The sequence below is a fragment of the Dipteris shenzhenensis genome, chromosome 8, assembly GCF_047967505.1.
Source record: "Dipteris shenzhenensis isolate YYH24624 ecotype China chromosome 8, Dip_SZ_1.0, whole genome shotgun sequence".
Lineage (NCBI taxonomy): Eukaryota > Viridiplantae > Streptophyta > Polypodiopsida > Gleicheniales > Dipteridaceae > Dipteris > Dipteris shenzhenensis.
The window spans coordinates 21,019,515-21,038,000 of NC_141603.1; the positions used below are offsets into that span (position 1 = coordinate 21,019,515).

Consider the following 18,486-nt stretch of genomic DNA (forward strand, 5'->3'; position numbering starts at 1 on the left):
CTTAGCATCTATTTGTGAGAAGATGGGGTCTAATGACTGGCAGTTGTCGATGGTTGCCAATGTTTGTATCCAGTTGTGTCATCCAATGCTTTAGGCACAATTGGTTTTATAGCTCCTGTCCCCACATTCACCCTAACTGCGGTGTTGCGATTTTTGATTGTCAGTCTATCAGTTCCCTAGTCATGGAGGACTGATGCTTCGCATAACCAAGGACGTCCCAGTAAGATTTGATAGGAATTTTTGGGGAGATCCAAGATTGTGAATTGAAGGGAAAAGCGGACTCGTGTGACCTTTGTGGACACACCATTCACTATTCCCAAGGGCTTAGCCTATGAATCATCGGCAAGGTGTATGTTGAAATTAGACTTTTGCATTGGTGGGAGACCCCATTCATCATAGAGTTCCTTTGATAGGACATTTACACCTACTCCACCATCCACTATGGCTTGGACTTCATTATATGCCTTGTGAATCAAAGGCACAGTAATGTTGCATATGTCATCTCTCTCACCCATCCGCACAGGGATATCTTTGATGTCGTTCATAGGTGGAGGGGGATTTGCGAGTTCAATCCATCCTTTGAAACTCTCCTAGAGATTGGGACAATTTTGTAGGAGGATTCTGATGGAAATTGACATAGGGCAACTCAGGATGCTAGAGAGTGCGGCTCCTTCAAGTTGATGTGGTGGTACATTATGTTGTGGAGTCTGTTGTTGGAACAGAGGCTCGAGTACAATATCAATACTTTGTGGGGCCAAGTCATGGATTGGATCTTGAGCTTGTTTCTCAGCCTCAAATCGAGCTTGTTTCTCAGCGTCAAATTGAGCTTGTTCCTTTTGTACCCATTGTTGAAGTGCCTGTAAACGAGCCTTCTCCACCTCTGCATTTGGGTATGGAGCTTCTTTTATTTGAAGCTTGGGAGTTGATGTGGATGAGCTCGACTGCTCATTACTTGGTGGAGGTGGAGGCACTTGTGCTTTCTTTTTAAGAAGTCGCTTTGGTTGGATTGGAATGCTAGGGTCCTTGGTGGCCTCTTTTTGCTAGAGTGTAATTACATTCAGAGGTTGTGATATTACGCTTACTAGCCCCAGACTTTGATGGTCCACCCCAATGATGCTGATTGGGACGTCAGGCTTAACCTCTATTTGTTGTGGGACCTTATTTTTCATGGGACAATCTAGACAGGCATGTCCTATGGCACAATCTCTACAGAGTGGTTGGAAAGTAGCGGGGCTACCACGATGAGGGCACTCTACTATCCGGTGATTTTCTCCACAACTGTATCACTTGTGATTTTCTCCACAACTGTAGCACTTGTGCTCGACATGTCTTGGGACGTACTTGATTTGCATAGACTGTTATAAGTCCCTATGCTCCTTCTACATAGGACATTGGATACTCTTCTTCATACTCAAATGGCGAGTCTACTTCCTCGGCTTGTAATTGATGTATTGGAACTACTTGAGGAGCTGGATTTGGCGCTCTTGGATATGATCATGGATTCGGATTCCTAAGTAATTGTGGGACTTGTGTCCGAACAGGAACATGATTCAGCCTTGGAGCTGGGGGCACTTGTGCAAGTGTCAGTTGCCTATACATTGGCATGGGTGCTAGTCGGTATTGTTGAGGTCGAGGCGGGTTGTTGTGCATGTTGAAGATGCAACTGTTTTCATCATGGTTGCCGACGATGCAGATATGGCACCACAACATGGATTTGCTTGTGCAGTGATCCTGGCTCTTAGGACTGGGCACTGATTTGCTGTATGATTGGCCATGCAGTGTGGACACACCGGATATTTTCTTGCCATGGATAAGTTTGAGGTGGTGGCTGAGACAAGTGAAGCTTTTGTTCCATGGCCTGCATCATGTCTTCTTTCAGCTTCATGGTCATGGCCTCTAGGCGATCTTCATTTAATGTTTCGGCAGTGGACTTGGATTTTCTCTTTTTAGAGCGCTTATCTCATGTACTAGATCTGCCATCATCATTGCTGGTGTTAGAGTCGGTCATGCCATCCTCGATGTCAATGGCTGCTGCATGAGCAGCACTGAATGTTTCATAGCTGATGCTAATCTTTTTCATATCCTTTTGAATTTTCTTCCTTAGGCCTGCAATGTACCAAGCCATGAGGTACTTTGGATCAGGGTGTGGGTCGGCCATTAATCTTTTCATCTTGCCCCGATACGTGCATACATCTTCTCGACGGCCTTGTTTGATCTTGCTTAGTTGGAGAGTGGGATCATCTTGTAGCCTCTCCATTTGAAAGCGCCTTTTGAATTCTGCTTGAAGCAAGTCCCATGTGGCTCGCTCTTCCACTAGGAGGTCTAGGTATCATTCAGACGCTTCATCAGTTAAGACCATGGGAAACCAGACAACCTTGGTTTCATTGGATTGATCTTCACCCACTGGGCATGCGGCATCAAAATACTGGAGGAATCGGTCTAGATCTCCCCTACCATTATATTTTGGAAGTTCCAATTTTCCCAGGGGGTGCCTGCCATGATTTTTATTATTTTGTACAATTAAAGAAATTGTTAGCCTCTGCATCAAGGTCAATATCCCCATCATCGTATCCAATTTCTTTGTGGAAGAAGATGACTAAGTGCTAGATCTAGTCTTGCTTTAGCTGCCTACTCAGAAAAACAAATGTGTGGAGTGGAGGGATCGATTCTTACCACACTTAACCCCCAGGATTGTGGATAGGAATGTTGCTTCTTCCTTGAGTTGAGGGTTAATGATGTTGTAAAGTAATATCCCATCCCTATGGAACTTGGTGCCCTTGGTGAGGAGAGGTTGTATTTCAAGAAATTTAGCATTTGCAAGCCTTGTGGGGTATTTTGCACCTTGAGTTGGGAGTGAGAAGACCCTCTGAATCACTGTAGTATCGACTATAATATTGAGTTCGCTCTGATGTACAGTGATGATACCGTACTTGCCAACCTATGCATCGCTGGAGTGATAAGAATGGAGAAAGTCTCTAATGTATGTGGTCATTGTAGGACTATCCTCCAAGGATTTTAGGCTCTCAAAAAAACTACCAAGACCCCTTTTCTCTAAGGAATCTATTTTTGCATTGGAAAGAGCATAAGTCAATGTAGGTGGCCACACAAACTCCAAGGATTGGACCCCATCAATGGTTGTGTAGGCCGGTGCTGACTGGGGTGGCACTTGTACTTCTTGTGTTTCCATGTCATGCACAGAATCCTCATTAGAGCTATTGCTCTGAACCACAAATGGTTGTAGTTGCCTTGGTTGAGAGGAGGTAGATGGCTGTGAACTCGTGGTGCTGAGGTGGTGGGCTCTTTCTTCGCATCCTCTTCACTGGCGGCATTGTTTGTGAACCTGCATCCATGTTGATATGGTGTACCATTGATCATTAGATTAGTTGGTATGCAGGTATGACATTTGTGTGTGTGTATTATGAGAGATTTATTTTTACACATGCTTTGAGAGTGTGGAATGAAAGTGTGTGGCACAATTATTCATGCAATTGACTATGTGTCTAAGCAAAATCGTGTGAGTGCACATGACCTAATAACTAGGTAGGGACTAACTATATGCTTTTTTTGTTTTTGCTGGGATTTCATAAGGCAGCTAGGACTCAAGCATCACTTCTGAGCCTTAGGTTAAAATCGGTTGATGCTACCTATATGTGCAAAGATGTACATATGCAAGTGAGTGCTTGTGATACAATCTAATACTAACTAAGGAAGGCTTGGGGTTCCCAAATCTTCATTCTTTTCGGGTATGGCTTGCATGTTCATGTAGTAGCACTTCAATCAGCTCCTATTTATGGTCTCGTTGAATTGGACTCCATCCAATGTTTCTAGCAGCACACCTCCCATGGGATTCATTTTTCTTACTCGATAAGGTCCTTGACCTAGATACTTGAGTTTGCCCTTGTGGACTTTGGCATTGTATAGTAAGACCAGGTCACCTTCCTTGATGTATTTGGCTTTAAGGTTTCTATCAAACCATGCCTTTCTTTTGAGTTTTTCTTTTGTCATGACATGGTAGGTGAATAATCTAGTCTCTGTATGCTTCTCCAACTGATAGAGTCTTCTTTCAAAGATGCATGATCTCCCATGTGTTCCTGTACTACTATGCATAGGCTTGGTATTACAAATTCTAGTGGGACCATAGCTTCAAGGCCGTACACCAATTGAAAATGTGTATTCTCTGTACTAACCTTGAGTGTGGTTCAGTATGCCCCATAAGGCTACATTTAGTTTCTCTCCTGAATCAGAACATTGTGGTTCTACTACCTTGGTGAGGATAATGCATAATATTTTGTTGGTGGATTCGGCCTACCCATTCCCTTGGGGGTAGTAGGGTGTGCCTTTTCTATGGATTATCATAAAGCCAGGCAAGAGTTCTTTGATAAACTAAGTTGAAAAAATGCATGCCTCTATCCCGACACAATTTCAATGGGGCATCTGCCTTTCTGAGATTGCTTTAGCTTCGGCCCATTTGGTAAAGTAATCAATGTCACCACAATGATATAGCATGCATGTGTTCCCTTTGCTCTTTTGGATGGATGGGACCAACACAATCAATCCCTCATTCTTCAAATGGTTTTTGTGCAATGACTACTGTTAGGGGATTGAAGACTTTGTGTTGTGGTTTGGTAGTCCGTTGTTGGCATACATCACAGCTTTTGACATATTCATAGGCATCTGCCCAAAGTGTTGGCCACCACTAGCCTGTGAGGAAGATTTTTCTTGCTGTGGATCCCCTTGGAAGTGTCCTCCTACAATGCCTTCATGGACTTCACTGAGGATTGGCATGATTTCATGTGACATTATACATCTTCTTAAAACCTGATCCTTACCCAACTTGTATAGTTGTCCTACAATGAGTTGATCGGGTGCAGCTTTTAAAATTAGTTTTCTGGCATCCAGTGCTTTCATTTTAGGGGGTGGTCTTCCTACCATTAAGTACCCAATGACATATGCACATCATTATGGAACAACATCTATTTGAAATAGTGTGGCATCTAGCAAGTCACCTTTTACTCCAGTGGCATCTTCTCCCTACTTGACATGAGACATGTGATTGAAAATGTAGTGTTGGACACCTTTGCAAACCACTATTTTGACATTGAATTCTTGAAGCAAGAGGAGCCATGTGGTTATTCTTTCGGTTGTAAATGGATGGTTCACAAGACAAAGCAATGCTTGATGGTCGATGTTGAGGACAAAATCATTTGCCAATAAATAGTGTCAAAATTTCTTAACACTATACACCATTTCTAGGGCTTCTCTTTCTGTGGTGGTATAGTTGATCTTTGCATCATTGAGTTGTCGACGACTGGCAAAGTAGAGTAGGTAGTCTTTCTTATGTTCACCAGGTAGGCAAAGCACACTCCCAATTGCATACTTGGAGCCATCACTATGAACATGAAAATCAATATCCCAATTGGGAGATATAAGGATGGGTGTTGTGATTCAATGCCACTTTAAAAGATCAAAGGATTGGTCGCACTCTTCTGTCCATAAGAATTCCACTAATAATTTATAAAGTGGTCTAGCTATCATGGCATACTACAAGATAAATCTTCTATAATAGCCAGCATGTCCCATAAAGACCTATACACCTTTGGAATTTGTAGGAGGAGGCAATTCCATGATGATTTTGATTTTTTTCATGTGAGTTGCAATCCCATGTTGAGAAACAATATTTCCCAAAACAACTCTATGGGTGACCATGAATTGACATTCTGTTGGATTTAGGGAGATGCCATACTCCCTGCATTTTATTAGAACTGCTTCAAGACATTTAAAATGGTCTTTTTGTTTGAGTGGATGCATAAATCATCCAAGAACACCTGTAGGAAGTTATTCAGAAATGACTTGAAAGCGGTGAACATGACTCTTTGGAATGTGGCTGGGGTATTAGAAAGACCGACTGGCATGACTCTATAGGAAAATATGCCCCATTTTATAGCAAATGTTGTTTTTGATTGGTCAACAGGAGCAATTTACACTTGGTTATAGCCATTAAATCCATCCAAGAAGTTGTATATCTTTGATCTAGCCACCTTTTCCAACACTGTTTCTATTAAGGGTAGGGGATAGTGATCCTTGATTGTGGCAGCATTCACATTTTTTAAGTTAACACATATTCTTAGCTTCTTGTTGCATTTAGGCACGATGATGATGGGTGCAACACAATCAGTGTGCTCTATCTCATAGATGAATCCTACATCTAAGAGTTTTTCTAGATCATCATAAACCATGGTGCCATATTTTGGATTTGTTCTCGATAAGGTCCACATACCATAGGGTGGGCACCTTCCCTAATAGAGGTATTGTGTATATTGCTGCTTCTGGTGAAATTCCCTTCATTTCCTTGTATGATCATGCTAGGTAGTCTCGTATTCCATCAAGAGTGTTTTGAGCTTTGTTTCATCTTCCTATGTAAGTTGTTTCCCAATGAATACCAATTCCTCTTCCTACCCTTCAAGGGAGAGGTTTATTGTGCGAGTTTTGTCTAGTCCCTCATATATTGGAGTCTCTCCAATGTTATCAGTTTCTTGCACTTTAGATTCTCTTACTGGCCTTGGCATTTCTATGGGGACACTACCACTTATACAGTAGTTCTTGAAGTACTTTGGCACTTCTTGAAGATCAACCTCTGATGGTGTTGAGCTAGCCCGACATGGGCTATGGGCATTGGGTGGCATAATATCATTAACCAAATTTTGAGGCTCTTGTGTACTTTATTTTTATGAAGTCTCATTATCAAGCTTCATCCGCAAATGTGGATTAAACTATCAAAACTTCTTACGTTGGGAATTGTGGGGTATTATTTTCCACTAGGAAGGTACTCCCAAGTAATGGTTCATTTGCTACGCATACTCCTTCAAGTCCAGCAGGGGACCATTCAAGAGGAGGTGGCTCAAATTTGTGTGGAGATGGCTTGGTGAGATACAACTCGATGATCCTAGGTTGGACTCGTTCAAACTCATTGAAGTGGTCGGCCTTGGCTCTTCGAGATGTCCTCCTTCAACTTTCTTGTGAGATATTTTGCTATTATTCAACTTTGGAGTTTCAACTTTGGGAAGTTTCACCACCATTAGGGCATGGAGAATGGCTAAATCATTGTTAAAGACATGGTCTTGAAATTGAGCATTTTCAGCCTCTATTTCAAGGTCCCAAAGAAAATCTTAGCCCTTATTAGAATGGGTAGCTTCTTCAAGGTCACTGTTCCATTCAAGGTCAACCATAAAGAATGGCACCTCTGGATCGATTGGTTCTTCAAGTGTAAGTGGAGGTTTTACATGCATGACCTTACCATCAATTTGCGAGAAGATAGGATCTAGTGTATGGCGGTTGTCAATGGTCGCCAATGCTTGGATCCAATTATTGACTTGATGTGTGTATCTCCCACTAAGGCATGTTGTTGCAGGGGTGCTAATTTGGTTGAGATCATCGTTGAGGAGGTTTCAACAAACGCTCTAGGCACAATGGGTTTTATTGCTCCTGTCCCCACATTGACTCTTTGTGCAGTGTCATGATTTTGGATTGTCAATCTATCTGTTCCCCAATCATGGAGGACTGATGCTTCACCCAACCAAGGATGTCCAAGCAAGATTTGATAATATTCTTGGGGATATCCAAGATTGTGAATTGAAGAGAAAAATGGACTCTTACAACTTTTGTTGACACTCCATTCACTATTCCTAAGGGCTTTGCATGTGAATCATCTACAAGGCGTATGTTGAGATTAGTAGCCTTTAGCATTGGTGGGAGACCCGGGGGATTCACAAGAGGAAACTTATGATATCACGTGAGTGTACAATAGGGGGGTTTTTTTCAATGAGGCATAAGCTTATACATTAGGGGTGGGGGGCCTTTTATTTTTTCCCAATATTGAATTTAAGTTAGGGGGGCCATGCCATATTTAAGAGGGGGGACATACTATAGGCTACCTTGGATAACTAGTCCAAACAAGTTTGGTTTTGTGTATGGTTTTAAATAGTCATAGGGAAAGTAATCTAAATTTTCTTATTGTGTGATCTAAATGCTTAAGAAAGAATGTAGATTTAAGGAAAGGGGGGACATAATAGAATTTTGGTGGTATCTTATAAGCTTAAATAGGGGTGTTTTATCATCCTACATGGATCTTAAATAGGGGGTTTTCTTGAAGTTCATGCATGCAGGTGATGTCCCCTTTTCATGATGAGTGAATCCCCTAGGGTGGGAGACCCCATTCATCATAGAGCTCCTTTTATAGGACATTCACACTTACTCCACCATCCACTATGGCCTGGACTTCATCATATGCTTTATGGATCAAAGGCACAGTGATGTTGCATATGTCATCTCTCTCACCCATCCACACAAGGATATCTTCTATGTCTTCCATAGGTGGAGGAAGATTTGCTAATTCAATTCATCCTTTGAAACTCTCCCAGTGATTGGGACAATTTCCTAAGAGAATTCCAATGGAAATGGACACCTAACAACTTAGAATTCCAGAGCGTGCGCACCTTCAAGTTGCCATGGCGGTACATTATGTTGTGGATCTTGTTGTTTGGAATAGAGGCTCAAGTACGATATCAATACTTGGTGGGGCCAAGTCAGGGACTGGATCTTGTGCTTGCTTCTCAGCCTCGAATTGAGCTTATTCTTTTTTCACCCATTGTTGAAGTGTATGAAATTGAGCCTTCTCCACTTCTGCATTACGGTATGGAGCTGCTTTTATTTGAGGCTCAGGTGCTGATGTCGACAAGCTTGGTTGCTCATTGCTTGGCAGACGTATAGACACCTGTGCTTTATTTTGAAGAGGTTATCTTGATTAAATTGGAATATTAGGACCATTGGTGGCCTCTTTTTGTTGGCGTGTCATTACATTCACAGGTTGCGATAATATGCTTGCCAGCCCTAGACTTTGATGGTCCACCCCAATAATGCCAATTGGGACATTAGGCTTAGCCTCATTTTGTTGTTCGACCTTATTTTTCATGGGACAATCCATATAGGCATGGCCAATGCCACAATCTCCGCAAAGTGGTTGGAAAGTAGCAGGGCTACCACGATGAGGGCACTCTGCGATCTAGTGATTCTCCCCACAGCCGTGGCACTTGATTGGTTCTCGATAAGTGTTGGGCCAAACTTGATTTGTATAGGCATGTATTAAACCTTATGCTCCTTCCACATAGTACACTGCGTACTCAACTTCATACTCGAATCGTGAATCCACCTCCTCAACTTGAAGTTGTTATATTGGAAATGCTAGAGGAGTTGGATTTGGCGCTCTTGGATCATGGTCATCGTGGACTTGGATTCCTGACTAATTGCGGGACTTGGGTTCGGATTGGAACTAGATTCAACCTCAGAACTGGGGATGCTTGTGCAAGTGTTGGTTGCCTATACACTTAGATGGGTGCGTCTTGGTATTGTTGAGGTCAGGGCAGGTTGTTGTGCATGTTAAAGATGCAACTATTTTTGTCATGCCCACCGACTACACAGATGTGGCACCACAACCTTGGCGGTGGATTGTCTTGTGCATTTATCTTGGTTCTTAGGACAAGGCATTCGTTTGCTATATGATTGGCCATGCAATGTGGACACCATACATTTTCTCACCGTGGATGAGGTGGCGGGTGAGACATGTGGAGCTTTTGTTCCATGGCTTGCATCATTTCTTCTCTTAGCTTCATGGTCATGGCCTCTAGGTGATCTTCATTAGATGCTTATGTAGTGGATTTGGCTTTACCCTTTTTAGAGTGCTTATCTCACACACTGGCTCTTTCATCATCACTGCTAGTGTCAGAGTCTGTCATGCCATCCTTGATGTCAATGGTAACCGCATGAGCAGCACTGAATGTTTCATAACTGGCTCATTTTTTTCATGTCTTTGCACATTTTCTTTCTTAGGCCAGCAATGAACCAGGCAGTGAGGTACTTATCATTGGGGCATCAGTCACATTTGGCAACTAAGTGTTTCATCTTGCCCAAGTACGTGCGTACATCTTCTCGCCTTCGAGCTTGCTTAGTTGGAGAGTAGGATCATCTTATAGTCTCTTCGTTTGAAAGCGCCTCTTGAATTCAGTTTGCAGTAGATCCCATGTGGTTCTTTCTTCCACGAGGAGGTCTAGGTACCATTCTGAGGCTTCATCGATTAAGGCTATGGGGAACCATGCGACCTTGGTTTCATTTGATTGATTTCCTCCAGCTCGGCATGTGGCATCAAAATGCTAGAGGAATCTTGTTGGATCGCCTTGACTATTGTATTTGGGAAGTTCAAGTTTGCCCAGGGGGCACCTACCTTGATTGTTATTGTTGTGGCCAAAATTGTTGCGAGGGTTAAAGAAATTGTTCCCATATGCTTCGAGTTCAAGGTCACCATGATCGCAACATTGATCTCCCTTGTTGTTTTGTGGAGGAGTCCAAGGGATTGGCAAATTTTCAATCAGGGGATTTTCAGGTAGAGGGTTGTCAGAGGTGTTGGTCAAAGCATAGTTGCATGCAAAATCGTCGAGATGTGGATCGGATACCTCCTCCACAAGTCCGGGTGGAGATGTATGTGTGTTAGGGGGCTTAGATATGCGTGTATAATAGGGACATTCATGTTAAGAATGTGCCTAGGATTGTCCCATGTGAGTGTGGGAATGTGCCAGTGCAGACGGATCGTCAATCGGAGCCTTCACGGTGGAAATTTATGAGCAAATTAGTGTGAAAAGGGGCCCACACAAGGGTGCAAATTAGTGAGTGCCAAAATGGTGTGAAATGGGTTGCAAAAATTTCCAGTATCGTGGTGTTTTCATGTGTGAAATCTTGGCTCAATCGGGGTCCAGTTTGGTCCCAAATGGATGAGTTACGATGGGTTAAAGTAGGCATAAAATGTGGCCCTTTTTTTTAGGGGTGAGGGGGGGTCCTTTGGCCAAAAGTATGGTGTGAATGGCCCTAGGATTTGAAGTAACTGGACTAGGGTACTCCCAGTTAGTCCAACTGGCCAGTTATCCTAACTATCTAGTTACTTTAATTGGTCAATTACTATAACTGTTAGTTAGAGTAACTACTGCTAGTTACAGTGACTATCACTTATTGTAACCTAACTTAGTCTAACCTAACTGAAGTGTGATGAACATGAACTAATGTAAACCTAACCTACGTTAATACTAACCTAACTATAGTCCACTAACCTTTCCACTAACTAACTCTTAGTGAACTAACCTCACCAAGTCTCTTTAGCCTAAAGTAACCTAGTTTAGGTAACTAGGGTTAACACTTGGGTTAGGGTCAGGATAGGGTTAGTTCTCTTCTCTTTTTTTAGGCGAAAGGGGGGGGGGTTGCTTCCGCCAGTGGTGGCTGGGCGGCCTGGCTGGGCGGCCAGCAGAAAGGGGGGGGGGGAGAGCAGAGGTGGTTGGATGGGGAGGGTAGCAGACACAGCCGGGGGTGGTGGTGAGGAGTCAGAGGAGGGGCTCCGTGGGTCGACGGGCATCGCCTACGAGACAGGCTCTGACGTCGCCTGTCTGGTAGGCATGGTGGCATGGCCACTTGTAGCAGGCCCTTAGGGCCAGCCTTGAGAGCGTGGGGGAGGGGTTGGGTGGTTGTGGTGTAGGGGGGGGTGGAGGTGGGGGTGAAGGTGGGGCTTGGGGAGGAGGAGGAGGGGGGCGTGGAGGGGTGGGTGGTGGAAGGGTGGAGGGGGGGGGGGGTGGAGAGGGGGGGGGTGGAGGGGGGGGTGGGGGTGGTGGAGAGGGGGGGTGGAGAAGGGAGTGGAGAAAATTCCATGGCAGTGATCACTTGGGACACTGCAGTAGTGGAAGCATTCCAATGCACACCACAAAACCATGCCATAATCACATTCAAGACACAATAGGATAGGTTGGCAACTCTTTGCAAAGCCAAGGACTTGAAAGGTACCAAGAAATGCGCAATAGAAGATCTTACCCCTCATTAGCTTAAGATGAAGGCTAATGAAGTTTAGAAAGTACAAGAAGCTTGAAAGAATGGAAATTGGGTAGTATATCGTGAAGGCATTACTATCATTAGATACTTAAAATTTGTTAAGACACCAACGTAGAGGTGGAGACACTCAGTGTATAACTAATGTAATACATAAGTCTTCTAAGATACTAAATGGACTCTTAGTCCTTAACTAAAATTTTGGTTTTGCTGGGCTCTCAGTCTTGAAGTGATTCTAGTTTCTTTAGTCTCATAAACGTTTTGGTCTTTTGTAGACTATAATATACTTCTTTCTTTCTTTCTTTGTCTCTTGCCCCCAAGAAGGAAGAAAAAAATCGACTTGCATTAATATATGCAATTGATAAACTCTATTACTTTAGTTTGTGAGGTACCAATTGCCTCAAAAGAGACTGCATGCAATTTTAATCTCCCTCTTATTGACTAAAAGTCAAAATCAAGGTGGGTATCCTTTGATAAGATATGCCAACTCAACAGTTGTTGGGTTTAGGAGTGATATATGAGTTTAAAGTATGGCATATAATTTATATGCATTTCATTGTAGGTGTAGTACTTTAGGTTTCATGGAAAGGAAGACCATGCTCAAAAGGAAGGTGAGACTCTCAAGTGCTTGATCTTTAGGTCCTATGCCCAATAGTAATCAAGACCTTTTTTTTTCATTATGAAAGTAAGAATGTAGCATGTTCATATTTCTTTCCATAGTTGTGAACATATACTACGATTGGATGTGGTGGTATTGGTACATGGCAGCTTCTCTAGAATGACGAACAAATCAACTTCTCCACCAAGAGTGACACTAACTTGAGTTGGGAGCAGCTGATCAACAATCCCTGGGACACTTGAGAGTAAGTTTGCTACTATGCTACCTAGGGTTGAAGCCTTTGGCTCATCAACACAAGATGTTGCCAAACAGGAAAAACTTTTAATCCATCTTGGATTTAATAGTGAGAACAAAGAGAGAAAAATCTCTTAGAACCTTGTTGGAGAAGGGAAGCAGAAAATCCAATGGTTGCTATCAAGAAAATAGAAGGAGAGATTGCAAAAGTGCATGCCATGAATTATGTCCCTCCATTGGCTTCTAGTAAAATCAACTCATGGGAGATTGAGAAGCTCCAAAAGTTACTTGAAGAGCTACAACCATTAACAAAAGAGTGATGTTGAGGGATTATTTGACATTTCCTAGCCGTAATTGGATAAGCAACTCTTTCATGAATTCTTTGCTGAAACTCCTTAATTTGTGGTGAGTTTTAGCATCCAAAAATTTTTTAATTGATACAATAGACTCCATTCTAAAGCTTAAATAAAGATACAGTCTCAGCAATTGGTTTATTCAACCTAAGAGAGATGCTTCATTTTCAAAGAAACTCTTGGATATATTTCTAGAGTAAATCTTGTAAAATGCATCCGAAAAGGTGGATACTTGGAGCGTGCTTTTGATCATGTTAAAATAAATAGAGATGGATCAAAATGTCCACTTATGTTTATGATGCAAGTTTGTATTTAAAACTAATTGCTCTTGGAATTCATCATCCAAAACTTGTTTGCCTTGAGTTTGTAACTTACAATAAATTAGAATCTTGTTTTTGACCACACATATGCAGTTATTATAATGCGTGAAATGAAGTTGAGAATACCAAAAACAATTAAGGTTAGGGAAATGCTCAATGAGCTTTTGTGCAAGCATAAAGTCTAGGATGTGCAATTTGGTGTCTTTATTATAGAAAGAAGATTTATAGAGTATCCACAAAGCCAAATTATCTATGATGGAATCATTCTGTAAGCAAATGTGGTGTATAATCAGCTATCCACAAAACCAAATTACCTATCCTGGAATCATTGGTGGCATGTGACATGTTCTCATTTGAGAGGTAGCATGCAATTAGGAAGTCCTTCTAAGTTTTTCATTAAAAATTTATTTCTTTCTTAATAATGAAAATTGAATATATGCAATGGGGGATGATGAGTTGGCATCCATGTCAATGAAAAACGTCAAGATAGCATTGAATCATGGTTGTGGTACATGCTAGTCTCAAAATTGAATTATATGGACCTTACCTTATAAAAGGAAAGTACATGGGTAGCACTTGGACCACCTTTACAAACTATTTTTTGACATTTAGTTCCCATGCAAATAGCTTGACTACCCATTTGAAATTGACAAACGCCCAATGCCACAATGTTCTATGAACATTTTTTTTTCTAATACCTTTGTTGCTAGCTAGAATGGAAATTGGAGGATTAGCAAGAGGTTTTGATTCTCTTAAATTGTACTTTTCTTAGAGCATGTCTTTTGACTTTTCACAAGTATGCCTCTATTTCCTCACACTTTTCTCATAACCAATCGAACTATTGTCATCTTTTAATGAAGATACAAATCTAACACCATATCTATGCTAGTAGAATATGTTTTTGGCTTCAAGGAGCTTTGCTTTCCAAATGTTAGTCTAGCCTTCATTTTTCTAAAACAAAATTTTCACATTATGTTTTTATGGGAGAAGGTAGTGGAAGGGAGACAACTTGATTTTATGTGGTTTTTTTCCAATAAGCTCGCCCACACCTAAATATTAAATAAACAAATAATTTTGAGTCTCCAAAATAAAATAGACTTGTTCATTATGGCACTTCTATTACACAAGTGGCGATGGATAGTCTTAATAAGAGTGTGTTTCTTTGGAAGAGGGCTTTCAACTGGTCAATTAATTAGAGGGCTTACAACTAGTCAATCAAGATGTAAGTGACATGGTTGCAACTATTAATGAGGAAGTAGAAGGCAAGGCAACATGTTCAATGAAGAACGAGGAAATCAATATCAAGTGTGACAAATGAGCAGGTCAAAGAAGCAATTGATTTCCATGCAATAGTATTGAAACAAGAGGGCCTGAGAGTGCCAAGCAATAATGCCATTTTTCACATACAAAACTTTGGTTCAAGTGTTGAAGGAGCAACATACGTTGTAACAATAAGTACCAAACCAGCTTAAACCTGCAAATACTATCCCACCAAAAAGGTGTAAACACTTGTACTTCATAATTAGTTGTGTTGATAGTGGACATGGACATAAGCAATTACATACACCAACTTCTTCTCGACTCTCCCAAGAGCCTCCCAAGAACTTATCTACTTATTGTGGGAGGGAGTAGAAGAAGGGAATAAGCTAAGGACATCATTTCATCTTCTTAGCTTTGTTATGAATTTGTGGAAAAATGGTATTGCTCGTCAATTTTGCGTGGCCATTTTGATAAAGGAAGTAATTTTTCTTGCTTAAGCTGTCTTTTATGTTATAGAGAAAAGAGATGCATGTCCTACAAGATTACGCATAGTGTGCAACTTTTTTGAGTTGCTACTACAACCACATGTAGTTATATGTAAGCAAAATCCAAGTAAAGGGGCTTTTTGTGATGTAGCACATTTTCCAAATCTTGCGTCATTATTGCATCAATTCATTTTTGGGTAGTTGCTATTGATGCTAGTGTATTCATGATACATGTAAGGTTTTTGCTCTCTCTCTCTCTCTCTCTCTCTCTCTCTCTCTCATTTAGCAAAGGATGAACACCTTTATTTGTGTCAAGTGGGTAACGTTCACATGAAATACTTTCTTCCTTTAAGCTACTCTATTATATTTGATAATTGTGTTCCAAGTTTTGGTCAATTTTTATTGAATTACAAAGTGATTTTAATCTCCTATAACAATATTTTTAGTTATAATTAAAACTCATGGTCTAAGATACAAGCATTTCTGGTAGGTTTTGACTCTTGAGAAATATATGTACAAAGATGCCATAAAACATTAAGTTAAAAAATTCAAGAAACTTACTAGAAGAATGCCATAGCCCTTGGTTTACCTGTTGGGGGCTTCCAATCTCAAAGGCTTTAACTCTTGAATGCAAGATAAATCCAAAAGTAACATCACATTTGGTGGTGACATTACACCTAAGGCCACATGCTTAATGAGCTAATATTGGCACTCCCACCCTAAGGTTAGATTACCTCTATCCATTGACAACACATGTTTTGGGCTAGCTATTTTAAAGCTAACTCGCAAGCTAAAGGGAAAGCTCAAATTAACTACCGTGAGAGGAATGTAATGCTGGTGTGTGGGTGATGTACTGATAGTGTGTTTATCTTGTGTTGATATATAGCTTATTGAGTTCTTGTTATAGGTCAATGCTAGCTCCTATCCTACAAACTCCTTTAATGATGAGTAGGCAAGACAAGCATAAGCAATATCAGCGATCCCTTGACACGCCTCAGTAACAGCCTGGTCTCTGTCATGTCTTTCCAAGCTGGCCTTTTGTTTCTTTGTAAATGCTGCACGTGATCATAGCTAAGAGGTTCTGAAAATTGGTTCACAAACAACTTTGGAAAAATCAAATCTCACAGTTATTTGCACCTTGTAATTGTAGGCACATAAAACTATATTTCCTTCAGTTAAGCCATGCATAATCAATCACAGGCAAATTAATCCATCTCAATAGAAAGCAAAACCTGTCATGCATTTGTATGTGCGCTCTCAAAAGTATACGGCAGATGCAGCACGAGCTTAAAATTATTCCATAAACAGGTATGTCTTAATCGGCACTGCATTCCCAGAAGCCAAGCCACATATCAGTTAAAGGTTTTAACTGAAATAGCAACACTTAGCTTGTTCTACAAAAGCTTATGCTCTTCAGGAGCTCAGTTACTCAATCTGCACCTGAACTAAAGAAGACTCTCTCTGTTACTGTGTCATCCATATCTGCAAACAGACCATTCTAACATCATCAGCAGAATAAACGCATTACGACTTCTATGTAAATGTAACCTCGAGGATACTCTATATCTTATACCTTGCATCTCTCAACCGAAGAAGCCTGTCTGCTTCCAAACAAAAATTCCTTACGTGACTAATATCCCAGGCCTCCAGGGTCTTGCCAGCCCCTTGAATCACTGAGAAGGTCGTGATCTGCGTTACATCTATGTATATACTATATATCTATATGTGGCTCTACCTCGCATCCCTCAACCGAAGAAGCCTGTCTGCTTCCAGACAGAATCCCTTACCCGACTCATATCCCTGCCTTTCAGCGTCCTGCCAGCTCCTTCAATCACCGAGGAGGCCGTGACATCGCCCGTTGCGTATTGTCTGGCTACTAACTCATGCGGAGGAAGCGTCTCTTCGCCATCGTGATCGTTGGCTTCTATCCCTGAGGCATTTGACCAGTCAGGAACCTTCATAGGAGCAGATCGAGGAATCCCGTGCCCAGCATTATCTGGGCTGCCAGCCTTCTGGCGTATCGTTCGAGCGCCACTGGTTAGCCAGCCCGGCGTTCCCTCCCTATGTGATGCAGAAGCCCCTCCTCGTGTCAAGGGTGCTGCGGCTACTCGATCGCGAGACGAAAGAGAATATAAGCCCCGATTTCTTCGACCATCGAAGGCAACCAAAAAACTGGAGTTGAGTGACCTAGAGGTGCCAGAGTTGAAAGATTCGTGCGTTTTACCTTGTGAAATCCAACGGTCATTCCCCCAAACATCCTCCTCGTCAAGATCGTTTAGATCGCTCTCCGCAAGGGTAGGGAGAGAGGAGGGAGCAAAACCGAGCAGCGTCTCAAATCGAACAGCATGAAGCTTTCGCTCTGGAGCCATGATTCCCGAGGGCTGCTAGCTCAATACCTTCGGCACCAACACTGACGGCTATGGAGATCATGGTGCCGCGTTCCTTCAAATTATAAAGTCCAGTTGTGTTCACGGGCGACGTGGAACGGATACTTTACCCCGATCCAAAACGCCTGCAGCCTTGAAAATTACTAAAGCTTGCATAGATCCTACAAAACAGTAATCTAGCTAATTTTGAGGCTCTTGAACGGCACAAACGGGAGGCAATACAGCTTGCGCCAACAGATTAATCCGCAGAGAATCGAAAGGAGGAAGTGGTGATGAGGAAGCCGGCAGGCCATCTGCGTCACGCAAAACGGACATGTAATTGAAGGGGACCCGGGGACTGTAGGGGGATGGATTGGTGAGGAATATCGCACGATCTAGAAAGGAGATGAGGGAGATTCTCCAGTGGACGCCATAGCCACGGAGCTTCACCAAGTGAGGTGACAAAACTACGGGCGGCGAGGAAGATGAAGAAACTGCTTGTATTTTGTATTTGCATTTTTGGCCTCCATTGAAAGGTACCTTAGTGAACTTATTTACTTTGAACTTATTCCAATGTAAGTAATTCAGAATTTCATAGCTCACAAATTAAACACCATCTCCACACAATATATTGAAGCTAATTTTCATAGAAAATTCCCAGCACAAAATTTCGAGAGATCCACAATCTGTCTCCTTTCCACACAGAATCGCTCCATGCCCCTACGGATCCTCAACCCAGCTTTGCCAGTTGCTATTGTGCTGCATTCACTTCGATTTGAGCTTCCTTATCCTCAAAATAGTTCCTTCCATCATAATATTTCTGCTGATTGGGCCCTCTTCTCCTCTCAATCGTTCCATCCCCATACCACCCTCCCCCTATCGCCCCTCCCCTATCTCCCTTTGTCGCCATCCCTTTTTCCTTCTGTCACCATGCTC

General features: G+C 42.0%; 1 protein-coding gene across 1 annotated transcript; it reads right to left on the minus strand.

Moving 5' to 3' along the window:
- Positions 1-16,624: 16,624 nt before the first annotated feature.
- On the minus strand, positions 16,625-17,730 carry LOC147899257 (uncharacterized). The gene is made up of 2 exons (XM_087377808.1): positions 16,972-17,730; positions 16,625-16,666 (listed from the first exon to the last, which is right to left on the minus strand). The coding sequence occupies exons 1-2, from the start codon at positions 17,551-17,553 to the stop codon at positions 16,649-16,651; spliced, it is 600 nt and encodes a 199-aa protein (XP_087233934.1). The 5' UTR covers positions 17,554-17,730; the 3' UTR covers positions 16,625-16,648.
- Positions 17,731-18,486: the final 756 nt, after the last annotated feature.

What these genes read in the sequence shown, in the direction of transcription:
- LOC147899257 (XM_087377808.1), bottom strand. Translation starts at nt 17,553, where the DNA reads ATGGCTCCAGAGCGAAAGCTTCATGCTGTTCGATTTGAGACGCTGCTC.